This window comes from Quercus lobata, chromosome 3, assembly GCF_001633185.2.
Source record: "Quercus lobata isolate SW786 chromosome 3, ValleyOak3.0 Primary Assembly, whole genome shotgun sequence".
NCBI lineage: Eukaryota > Viridiplantae > Streptophyta > Magnoliopsida > Fagales > Fagaceae > Quercus > Quercus lobata.
The window spans coordinates 60,021,428-60,034,386 of record NC_044906.1 but is presented as its reverse complement, the minus strand read 5'-3'; the positions used below and the strand labels follow the sequence as shown (position 1 = coordinate 60,034,386).

The 12,959-nt window shown below is 35.9% G+C and overlaps 1 protein-coding gene across 1 annotated transcript; it reads left to right on the top strand.

The window, feature by feature from the left end:
• The first annotated feature begins 268 nt into the window (after positions 1-268).
• LOC115982579 (probable nucleoredoxin 1) lies at positions 269-4,032 on the top strand. The gene is made up of 4 exons (XM_031105205.1): positions 269-680; positions 1,847-2,326; positions 2,419-2,898; positions 3,117-4,032. Exons 1-4 carry the CDS (start codon positions 567-569, stop codon positions 3,777-3,779), a joined length of 1,737 nt encoding a protein of 578 aa, XP_030961065.1. The 5' UTR covers positions 269-566; the 3' UTR covers positions 3,780-4,032.
• The last annotated feature ends 8,927 nt before the right edge of the window (positions 4,033-12,959 follow it).

Sequence of the window (12,959 nt, the reverse complement as noted above, 5' to 3'; positions counted from 1 at the left end):
TTGGTTTACTTTGATTTATTCGGTCTATTTTATTCTATTTCCATCTATTTAGTCCATTTTAGTTCATTCTATTCCATTCAATTCACTTCACTCCATTCCGTCCCGTTCGGATCATTTTGGTCCGTTTTGAAATTACCATTCAACTGAAGTGAAAACCCGATTTTCATCTTAGTTAGCGCCCACACAATACACCGATGTGTAATAACAGTGCTATAAAATCTGTATCATCCTTGTCCAACTGTCAATTGCATCATTGTTCCGACGTTCTTCTTACGCAAAACTACAAATTAAATGAAATTAAGCTTCTTTGCCTTGGTGACTAAGAAAGTTCCATAAGTCTTTGCCTAATCTTTATCTCCTTTTTATTTTTTTCATAAACAAAAATACATTTTTGCTTCTGGAACTTACCTGAGCGTTCTATAAAAACGAATATTCTTACCTATAGTCCCTCACGCAAGGAATTCGAATAAGCAAAGCATAGACAAATACCATAGTTTATATAGCTCTCTGCATCTTTCACTTCAGTTTCACGCACTTTCCACAAGAACTGATCAGTGAGAGAGAAAATGGCAGGTGAAGAAAACGTTACCGAGATTTTGATCAACGACGAAGCTCACGACTTTCGCTCGATACTCTCTTCTTCTGAGAGAGACTTTCTTGTCCGCAACAACGGCGATCAGGTACTTTTTGATTCTGTCAACTCTTTTTTTTCATTAAATGATTATTGATGGGTGTCTTTTTTTTTTAACACCTCTCTGATTTTCTAAGCAAATTGGTTGATGGTGGCATGTGATGTGGGCATCTTGGGTTTATTTATCCAACAATGAAAACTGGTTGATGGGACTTTTCTTGTGATTTTCTCGGGAAAATATGGTCTGTGAGAGAGGAAGAGAGAAGAGTTTATGTTGGCTTTGATTGCTGGTTTTATTTCCTATGTAATAAGTAATTTAGCTTATAATCAGTTCATGATTTTGATGCGATTCCTTGGTACTTGTTCATTTATAATTTAGCGAGCATTGATTTCATACTCTCTTTTTTTCACTTCCAAAAAAAAAAAAAAAAAAAAATTTATTGGAATAGTATTGGTGAAATTTGGATTTCTTAAATTTACTTAGTTCTTTTATATGCCCTGCAGTGTTTTTAATTAAAAATAGAGTTTATGAGCAAGAACATAACCATGGCTGATTCATGAAATTCTTTTGTGAAGATCTTGGGCTGTATAGTAGACCCCTGTATTTTATAATACTTACTAAGTTTATTTTTTTTGTTCTTTTTACTTGCAAGTAACTTATATATTTTGGATAAACTAAGGCTGCTAAATAAAATTAAGATTGTGTTTAGGTGAATTTTTTTCCATTAGTAAAGCAATTCAGCTAACAAGTGGAATTTTTTCAGAAAAAATTGTGGTGTTTTTATTTCTTTGGTATATGTCAGTACATCCACATCATATTTCTCAGTTTAGTAGTTCCTGTAGGTCTCTGGTCCCATTGATACATAACTTCATAAAACAATGATGTCTGAAAAAACCTATTAAAAGTTTGATAAGTTTCTATGGAAAGCAAATTTAACAAATGACGAAGCTTTTTAATTGCCAATAGGTTAATTGGGGAGGGGGGGTGGGGGAGTTTAAGAAGAAGAGTTGTTAGCTTATTTATCAAAACCAATGATGAACTCAATGGATGAACGGTGTTAGAATGATTAATTTGTTAAAATTAATTTAAATATTATGAAACTTGCCTTTTTGACTGTATGTAGTGTTCCATGGACCGTAGTCTAGTATTGTACTAGTACGAATGTTATGGAACGAGTTAAGAGGGAATCATTTCTTGAATTGTGAATTTTGCAGGTTAAAATTGAGAGCTTGAACGGGAAGAAGTTGGCATTGTATTTTTCAGCATCATGGTGTGGCCCCTGTCGCCGATTTACCCCAATTTTAATTGAGGTGTACAATGAACTCTCTTCAAAAGGTGATTTTGAGGTCATTTTTGTCTCGGGTGATGAAGATGAGGAGTCCTTCAAAGGGTACTTCTCCAAGATGCCATGGCTTGCAATCCCATTTTCAGATTCAGAGACACGTGATCGCTTGGATGAATTGTTTAAGGTTAGAGGCATACCCCACTGTGTAATCCTTGATGAAGAGGGGAAAGTTGTGAGTGACAATGGAGTTGAGATCATTCGGGAGTATGGAATTGAAGCGTACCCTTTCACACAACAAAAGATCAAAGATTTGAAAGATCAAGAGGAAGCAGCCAGGAAGAATCAGTCCTTGAGATCTATCTTGGTTTCCAGCTCACGTGACTTTGTCATTTCATCTGATGGAAAGAAGGTAAATTTTCATGATGTTGCTCGTTATTTTGTTCATTAACATGAAATAAAGTATTCCTCTCCCCTAATCTGTATTTATTCTTGATGTACAAGGTGCCTGTCTCTGAACTTGAAGGAAAGACAGTAGGTCTGTATTTCTCATTATTCTCGTACAAGGCTTGTGATGTTTTTACTCCAAAACTTGATGAGGTTTATGAAAAATTGAAAGCAAAGGGAGAGAACTTTGAGATTGTGTTGATACCACTTGAAGAGGATGAGGAATCATTCAATCAAGGCTTCAAAAGCTTGCATTGGTTTGCACTACCTGTCAAGGACAAGAGCTGTCAAAAGCTGGCTCGGTACTTTGAGCTCGCAACCCTCCCCACTTTGGTTATTATAGGGCCAGATGGGAAGACTCTTCAATCCAATGTTGCTGAAGCAATTGACGAACATGGGGTTCTGGCATACCCGTTCACGCCAGAAAGGTTCACAGAGCTTGCTGAGGTGGAGAAGGCAAAACAGGAAGCTCAAACCCTGGAGTCAATTTTGGTTTCAGGAGATCAAGATTTTGTCATTGGAAAAGATGGAGTCAAGGTAACCTAAGATTTCTTCAATGCTGCAAACTTTATAATAGCTTATGGATTATGTCAGATAATTTGGTCCAACTGTTGTGATGACAAATGAATTCGTACCTCCCACTAACAGTGGACATATTTGTATTTAGTTCTTGGTTTATATGCAATATTCTATGTGCTATGTAGAGAAGTTTGCATCCTGTTAAAATGAATTTGATCACTTTTTTACCTTTCCAGATTCCAGTAACAGATTTAGTGGGAAAAAACATCCTACTTTACTTCTCAGCACATTGGTGCCCTCCATGTCGCGCCTTTCTACCAAAACTTATGGATGCATACCACAAGATCAAGGCAAAGGATGATGCCTTTGAAGTGATTTTCATCTCTAGCGACAGGGACCAAGCCTCTTTTGATGAATTCTTTTCAGGAATGCCTTGGCTAGCGCTTCCCTTTGGTGATCCTAGGAAGGCATCCTTGAGTCGTACTTTCAAGGTCCATGGCATTCCCCTGCTTGTAGCCATTGGACCAAGTGGCAAGACTGTCACGAAAGAAGCTCGAGATATTATAATGATTCATGGGGCTGATGCTTATCCTTTTACTGATGAGCGGTTGAAGGAGATTGAGGCACAAATTGAGGAGTTGGCAAAGGGGTGGCCTGAGAAGTTGAAACTCAAACTCCATGAGGAGCACGAGCTTGTGCTTGCTCGTCGTAGGATTTATACATGTGATGGGTGTGGTGAGGAGGGAAATGTCTGGTCATATTACTGTGATGAGTGTGACTTTGATCTTCATCCAAAGTGTGCCTTCAAAGAAGAAAAAGGAGCCAATGATGATTCCAAGGAGGAAGAAAATCCCCACGAAGGATGGAACTGCGATGGAGAAACCTGCTTCAAAGTTTAATATTACCGTATCTTAAATTTGAGATCATTTGATCTTTAGTGTCCTTTCCTTTTCCTGAGTTATTTGCTTGTGAATTGTGGTGTAAGTCTTAAGTGTGCTATGTGGTTATAATGGCCTCTCATGTTGAATATAGGGCCAGCCTAAAAGTTATTATGCATACTGATGCAAGTGCTAATGGTTTAGGTTATTAGACCATTCGCAAATCCACCTGTTGCTTGGAAATAAATGAATGTGTAATTATTTTGTAATGTGATATAATGTATCATTTATTTTTTAAAATTTCTTGAAGATTTTTTTTTCTCCTTAAAAATTGAACTATTTCTTAAACTATTTTCTATCTCTATCTCTAGTCTCTACTAATATATCATTCTACAATTTTTAGTTTTTTATTTGGTTTTTTATTTGGTTTTTTTTTTTTTTTTTTTTTTTTTTTTTTTTTTTAGAAATTTGGGTGTGTATGATTGATATAATTCTTTTTTGAAGTGGTCTATATTCTTTAATCTTTTGTTATAGTGTGTTATGTTTTCCTCCCTTTTTTCTTAAATTTTTTTTTTGGATACAACTAAACTTTTTTTTTTTAAGTTTCAAATTCATTAATGAAATTTCTAATTATTTTAAGGAGATTATCATGATAATCAAACATCATCATTCCCTTTGACATGAAATATTCAACTGCTACAATCGTATAATTGTAGCTATGCAGCCTAAGAAAAAGAATCCTAAATGTGTGCATTTATATTTTTCAATCAAGTCATTTTAGACATTCAATCAAATCAATTACTCCAAAAAAAAAAATGGGGAATATAATTGTAGCTATGCAGCCTAAGAAAAAGATTCCTAAATGTGTGCATTTTAATTGGCTAATCTTTTAACAAAATGCACTTTATTTGTAATTGGATAGATCTAAAATGGTGTAGTACTTCAAGAAACAAGAGTTCAAGTAAGTGTTAAAGTCATGAAGATTTGACCAAGAAACAAATAAAGAAGAGTTGTTCATTAAAGCTCGATAGCAATCTCGATAGAAAAACTTCTATCGAGATTTAATGTTGAAGCTTGACAGAAGCTCAACAGAAGCTGTTTTTGTTGAGACTTACGAAATCAAAATTTCCAAATCTGATTTTCAGCCCATGCTGAAATATTTGTGTAGGGTTTTTTTTTCTCACAACCCTAGACATATATAAGGCTTATTTTAAAGGCCATTGCGCATGCAGAAAGTGCCCTAATTCATTATTCTCTTTGAAGAAGCTACTGTGTCTTTACACCAAGGGTTTTGTGACCAAGGAACTTCCTGATCTTCATTGTTGATGAATTGAAGAACTTTGTAGCCAACAACCTCTTCAAGTTGCTGAAGTTAGTCATGTATTGGGATCTGTGCATCATTAGTTAGTCATGTACTGGGATTCGTGCATTGAACAGAAAGATTGCCGCTACAATACAAGTCCAATTGGGTATTGAGGTAAGGGTTCAACTATAGATTGGTATTTCGGGATAGACCAAAGGGTTTGGTAAGATTCTTTATACTTGTAACCACTTGTGATTGATAATAGTGGATTTTTGGGAGTGGTGACCTTAAAATCATCCGGTGAGGTTTTGCCTAGGTGGTTTTCCCCATTCGTAAACAAATCACCTGTGTCAATTTTATTTTTCACTGCATGTAGATAATTTAGTGATTTTTTGAGCTGCCATGCTATTGCATGAAATTTGATTTAATTAATTAACTTGGGTAATTAATTAATTGCAATGGGTCAATTCATTTTAACCCAACAAGTGGTATCAGAGCAATTACACTCTAATTAGGTTTTAATCTTTGTTGTGTGATCCATTAACCCCTGTTTGTCATGGATAGAGGATAGTCTCTTATTATACCTCATTTATTTAATGGCACAAACGATGTATACTGGAAAGTATGCATGAGAGATTTCTTGCAGTCTTTAGAGAAGAAGGTCTGGCAAGCTGTGGAGATTGGCTGGGTGAAGCCAAAGGAAGCGTCGACTGATTGGATGAGGCCAAGATCAAAGCGGCAAACTTTAACAGCAAAGCATTAAATGCCTTTCAGTGCAGTGACCAATGAGGAGTTCAAGAAAATATCTTCAACTGAAACTGCAAACAAAGCATGGACCATCCTCTAGACAACCTATGAAGGGACTAAGGCTATCAAGGATTCAAAGCTCCAAAGGCTCATGACTAGCTTTGAGGAGATAAAGACGGAGGAGGATGAGATGTTTGATGAGTTCTATGCTAAGTTGAAGGACATAGTAAACTCAGCATTCAATCGTGGTGATCATATTCCTGAGCCCAAAATTGTGAGAAAGGTGTCCAGATCTCTCTCTGAGAGATTTCATGGCAAGATAACAGCTATTGAAGAATTAAAGGACATTGACACCATTCTTTTGATAGAGTTGATTGGTAAATTGCAAACCTATGAATTGGGTTTGACTAGACTTGGGAAAGGAACCAAAAGTAAGAATATGGCACTGAAGGCCAAAAGTAATGAGACTGATGAGTCTTCAGATGATGAAGATTCCAAGATGAAGTCCTACATCACTAGGCAATTCAAGAAGTTCATGAAGAATGCCAATGTGAAAGGTTTTGATAAGGACCGTAAGCAATCCAGTTTTTCACAATTCAAAAGTCAAGACAGAGGGAAGAAGGATACTAAGGATGGCGGTCAGTATACTGCTCCTTCCGGACTAAAATGCTTCGGATGTCATGGTTTTGGACACATGAAACAAGAATGTCCAACATATCTCAAGTCGATTGGGAAAAACAAGGCTCTTATTGCTACCTTGACTAATACTGAGCTTGAGACTGAGTCAGATGACAATGATGACAAGGGAATCTTGAGTGCTTTCACTGCCACAGTGAATCCTACTAAGGGGATCATAAAAGCCATGGATGAAGAAGAGGACTTGGTGGAATCTAAGTTTCAGAAAATGGATGAACAAGATGATATCCATACAGCCTATGCAAAATTGTACAAGGTTTTTGAAAAGCATAAGAAATTGTATAGGCTGGCCACCAAGGTTGATGAAGCCAATCAAACCATTAGAGCACTGAGTTTGAGAACAACTTCTTGGCTAAATGAACCAAGAAGCTTGAAGCATAATTATTCCAAGTTCAAGCTCAATTGGAGAGGACTTCCAGTGCAAAGCTGGATGAAATGGTAAACCTCCAAAGATCAATTTCTGACAGAATTGGCTTAGGGTATGAACTCTCTAACTCTTCTCATATTCCCTCTTCTAGTAGGACTGTTTTTGTCTCACCTGCTAATAATGAAAATCTTGAGAAAATGAAACTGAAACTGAGATAGCTAGTGAGAACAATCTAGACAAAGGCAAATATATTCTAGGAGCACCCCCTAAGAAAGAGAAGAAAGAAACTAGAAACACTAAGAGCAATAAGGCTAAAAATAAGAAGTCCCAATGAAAGAAGCCTCATTTCTGTCATCATTGTGGAGCTTTAGGACACACTCGTCCAAATTGCTATAAGTGGTTAGCCACTCAATAGAGCAATAATGTGTTATCATCTGGTGGTCAAGGTCAAATTCCACCATTTTTGGGTCCTCTTGGAGATCTTCTCAAGGCCTCATGTTCCTTTCGAACTTGAACTATTTCAATTCTTTCCCTTCACCTTCTGATCAGAGGTTCAACTAATGGAAAGGATCTTCCTCAAATTCCAAAGTGTGGAAAGAAAAAGGCTCAAAGTGATTCAGTCACTTTTTTTCTCTCTCTCTCTCTCCCTTTATGTTTTTGCATTACTTAATTGTTTTGCTTTCTTGTTTTTGAGTCAATCTAGTTCTATGCTTTGTGTGTTTCTTCATGTTTTTGTTTGTTTGTCTTTAGTTTTTTTTTTTCATAAAAATAAAAAAAAAATTGAAAAAATCAGAAAAATACAAAAATAATGTGTGTTTGTGTATATTGGTACTTGTGTACACTAGATGGACATTGAAGCAAAGTCTTCTAAACTTTGTATCTCTTGTAGTTTAGATAAGCATCTCAATGCACAACTAAGCAAGTGAGCATTTGTGGCTCATGTTTGTGATGATTACAATTAAGATTGTCTCTTATATCTCATACTTATATTACTCTTTTTGACGGGAAGGACTAGAAAATCCTAAGAGAAAGACATAAATAACCATCTCACCACTAAAACCCACCAATCATTTATAACATCTGTGTGCTTTGGCACAGCAAAATTGGGATGTTAAAAATACATAATTGGGTATTTTATTTTCTCTCTCTTATATGCCCATGCATGCTATGCTCAAAAAGAAAAATATGCAAAGAATAAAAGCAAAAAGACCAAAATGCTTTTAATATGGTTGCAAGCGTGTTTCTAGGAGATGTGGGAGTTATAGGATGTACCTCGAAGGTGATAGTCCTCATCAAGCAGTTATGATTGTGTGTGAGTGCATTTGATTTTCTCATATCTCAAATCTTCATAATATGAGACACTTATGCACTCTTGCTATGTTTCACACACAACACACAAACTCTTTACTACTTTTGATACATGTGTAGGTTAATGTGATTTGGCCATCACAAGGAATACATGTGTTAATATATGCTCACTAAATTGTCTTAACTTATTTTTGAAATATAAAATTGGTTAGACTTGTTTAGTATGTGTGTGTGTGTGTGTGTTTTTGGATCTATGGATGCTATGCTTATATGTTGAGAGATGTTTTGAGAGCTTAATATGTGACTTGGATGTTTGTTTAAGTAGCTTGTATGTTGCATTGATCTCTATGTGTTTTTCCCTTCTTGAAAAACCTTCTTTCTTCAAGCTCGACAGCTTCTCGACAGATTCCTTTCTATTAAGCTTTCTTCTTCAGGTCTCGACAGATTCTCGATCCATCGAGATTTCTGGGTTTCTTCTTGATAGCTTCTCGACAGCTTCTTTGATCCATCGAGTCAAATTTCTTGTGCTCTTTGTCTGCTTAATAGATTCTCGACAAATCCTCGATCCATCGAGACCATCCTTTAGCCGTTGACAGATTCTCAATAGATCCTCGATAGATTCTCTTCTGTCGAGATTTAGTGCCTGACAGATTCTTGATAGAAATCTTCATCCATCAAGCTGCATTTTCTATTTAAGGATGAGACACGGTTTCAGATATCATTCTCTCCTTTCTTTCTCGATAGATCTCTTTCTTTCTTAACCCAAACTTCTTTCACTCAAATCACTCTACCCGCTCAAGATTCGGCTTTGTTCAAGCCTCAATCTCTTGGTATGTGTTCTCACTCACTTCTTTTCATGCATTTAATGCATTTTTTACCTAAGTTTTGAGGGGTTTTTGAAAATTTTTGGGTTTATGAGATTTTTGTGAAATATATAGGTTGGGTTTTGTGAATCTGATCTTATATGATCATGCATTGCATCCTCATTGCATTATAACTATGTTCCATGCATTTTAGATGTGTGTGATTGTTTATTGTTGTTGAGTGCTGTTAGGTTTGGATTGGGTTTTACCCATGATGCTTTTAATTTATGCACGTCACATGTTCATGCATTCTTCATGCATACATTCTTTATTTTATTTCCTATTCTAAGCATGTGTTGTGTTTCCTTTTGCTCTCTCTCTCTCTCTCTCTCTCTCTCTCTCTCTCTCTCTCTCTCGGATAGACTGCGTTATGGCACCCAAACAACGCAAATCTACTCTGGCTCGGAACCCCCTTCAAGGTTCCAAGTCATCATCTTCTATTCCATCTCACATCTGGTTTCGTGATGAAAAGGCCAAGAAGGACTTCTCTAAGAACTTCTAGGCCCATGGCGTTCATCCGAAATGCCAGGTCACTTTGTCAGATTTTGTTGACACTCCTCTCCCCGAAGTCGTTCGGACTCGGGATTGGGCTTCTCTACTTGAGAAACCCTCGAGATGTCCCGCCATGTTTATACAAGAGTTTTACTCCCAACATACATGGTATCGATACCTCTATGCCTTAGTTTGTTACTACATTTAGAGGTATACGTATTGTAGTTACTCTGAATCTTATATTCGAGGTACTACATGTCCCTAGGGTAATGCATCTTGACAACCTAACTATGATCATCTTTGGACTATTTCCAAAGACGAGCTTATCTCTCACTTTTGTGAGACTTCTTTCATATGGGTGGTAAGCTAAACACTCCATGCTCGGGTTTTGTAAAAGGCCCGAGATTCACTCTCACACCACTTTCACACTATAACTCCATCACCAAGCCTCATACTCGTTTTCTTTTTTCTTTGATGGAGGTTCTCACCATTGATTTTCCCTCCCACTTCATCACATCTATTCTAGATGTGTATTTGGATATCGCAACTCGTAATAAGCTCATTTTTCCTTCAACTTTCATGCAGATCCTTCAACACTTCTTCATTCCTATTCCTCTCTCTCCTCTTTTCACCATTATGGGTGCCATCAGTGCTAGTTCAATCCGGCAAAGTGAGGCCCAGTTTCAACCGAAGTGGCCACGAGTGGAGACGATTGATCCTGTAGCCTTTGCTGTTCCACCCTCTTCCTCGACTCCTTCTACCTCCACAGCTGGTGATGTGACCCTCGAGGCCATCATGGTGCAGCTTCAACAGATGGAGGCTGACTTTGGTGGTCGTCTTGACTATCTCACAGATGAGATGTGTCAGATGAACACCCGAGTTAGTCGCAATGCCCGCAAATAGGTTCGAATGGTTGGTTTTGCTCCTTCACCCTCTCCAGAGCATCCTACGGCCTCTTCTTCTGTAGATGATGAGGATGATGCTGGCTCTCCCATTGATGACAAGATGATGACCTCTTAGTAACTTACCCTTTGTCATTCGTGACAAAAATGGGGAGTAGTTTTGAATTTGAAAGTAGTCTTGTACTTAAGGGGGAGAGTTAGTATATGAAATTTTTTTATAGGGGGAGTGTATATAGTTTTGAGGGATATATTGAGGTTTATATGTTTTTTTTTTTTTTTTTTTTTTTACATTAGTCTCTTGTATACTGGTCATGTGACTATTTTATTTACATACATTGTACTTTATCTTTCATATATGATGATGATGTATGTTTTTCTTCACCTACCTCTACATGTGTTGTTTGTTTTCTATCTTTATACACATGTTTCTTTATGTATGCAATCTTAATTTCTGTTCACACATGATGCCTTGATGAGTTTTGTTTATGTGTTTCAGAAAGACAGGTTGTGAAAGTCTATTTTGCCATGAACTCTTTTCTTGCAAAGTTTTTCAAGAGTTTGTAGTAAGGATAGATTTATTTTGTAATATAACAAGTGGTTATGAGTTTAGTGATTTAAGACTTCTCTCATGATTATTTGTTTTGTTGTGGCTTTGTCATAGATTGCCAAAGGGGGAGATTGTTAGGGACATTTTTTATGTAATTGGTTAATCTTTTGACAAAATGCATTTTACTTATAATTAGTTAGATCTAGGATGATTTTAGTACTTCAAGAAACAAGTGTTAAAGCCATGAAGATCTAACCAAGAAACATGTGAAGAAGAGCTGTTCATTAAAGTTTGACAGCAATCTCGACAAAAAGACTTCTATCGAGATTTAATGTTGAAGCTCGATAGAAGCTCGACAGAAGTTGTTTCTGTCGAGACTTACGAAATTAGAATTTCTAGATATTATTTTTGGCCCATGCTAAAATATTTGTGTAGGGTTTATTTTTTCACAACCCTAGACATATATAAGGCTTATTTTAAAGGCCGTCGCGCATGCAGAAAGTGCCCTAGTTCATTATTCTCTCTGAAGAAGTTACTGCGTCTTCACACAAAGGATTTTGTGACCAAGGAGCTTCTTGATCTTCATTGTTGATGAATTGAAGAACTTTGTAGCCAACAACCTCTTCAAGTTGCTGGAGTTAGTCACGTACTAGGATCCGTGCATCATTGGTTAGTCACGTACTAAGATTTGTGCATTGAACAGAAAGATTACCGCTACAATACAAGTCCAATTGGGTATTGGTGTAAGGGTTCAGCTATAGGTTAATATTTCGGGATAGGCCAAAAGGTTTGGTAAGATTCCTTATACTTGAAACCGCTTGTGATTGATAATAGTGGATTTTTGGAAGTGGTGACCTTAAAATCACCTGATGGAGTTTTGCCTCAGTGGTTTTCCCCATTTGTAAATAAATCACCTATGTTAATTTTATTTTTCGCTGTATTTATATAATTTGGTGATTTGTTTGTGCTGCCACGCTATTGCATGAAATTTGATCTAATTAATTAACTTGGGTAATTAATTAATTAATTACAAGGGGTCAATTCATTTTAACCCAACAACTTCAAAAAAGGGGTAGTTCTGAAGCAATTTTCTAACACATGGCAATATCCTCCTAAACAACATTTGGGGACGTTCTCTAGGATTTAAGATCTTAACGTGAATCTCTACTACTGAATTGTATTATCAGCAAAATAAAGACCCAAAATTAAATATTCAAGACATATTAGAATTAAAATTTAGGAAACAATAAACAAAAAATATTCTTACCAACCTTACTTTTCACCCACCTCAGTGAAAGAGACTCCATCATAGTAATGAAGTTTTACTCCAGATCAGTGGTGGAGTTAGGAATTTTCCTAGGGGGGCCAAGCTAAATATAATATAATTCTTAAGTAAAAGGAAAAAAAAAAAATTATATACATAGTTAAACATTCACTCAAAATTGTCCATATTGTCGAAATTTAGGATAAGTCTAAGGAAATTATATCTATTTGCTTAGAATCACATTTTTTATCCTTTAGGCGGTTTAACATTTTAGAATTTTAGAATTTGAGATAAATCATAAATGATTGAATTACAATTTCCAAATCTTTGAATATCTTTTCTTTTAAAATATGCATAAATTGCGGATTTTTTGCTCATAGATTATTCACACTTTAACTAATGGTGTAAACTTAGTGAGATAAACGCAAACAATTAAGCAAGCTCTAAACCAAATATAAATACATAAATGTACAATAAACAAAACCATTTTATAACATAATATATATGACATTTAATTTAAACTAACCTTATCATTTTGCATTAAGGCAACAACACGGTAACAGACTAACAAGTAATCAACAACAAATACCCATTACTACCAAAAAAAAAAAAAACACGTACGTACCCATCAAAAAAATACAACACTAAAATTATATATAAAAAAATCTAAAGAAATTAGACAGCCATAATGTTTTTTAAGAAAAAAAAAAGA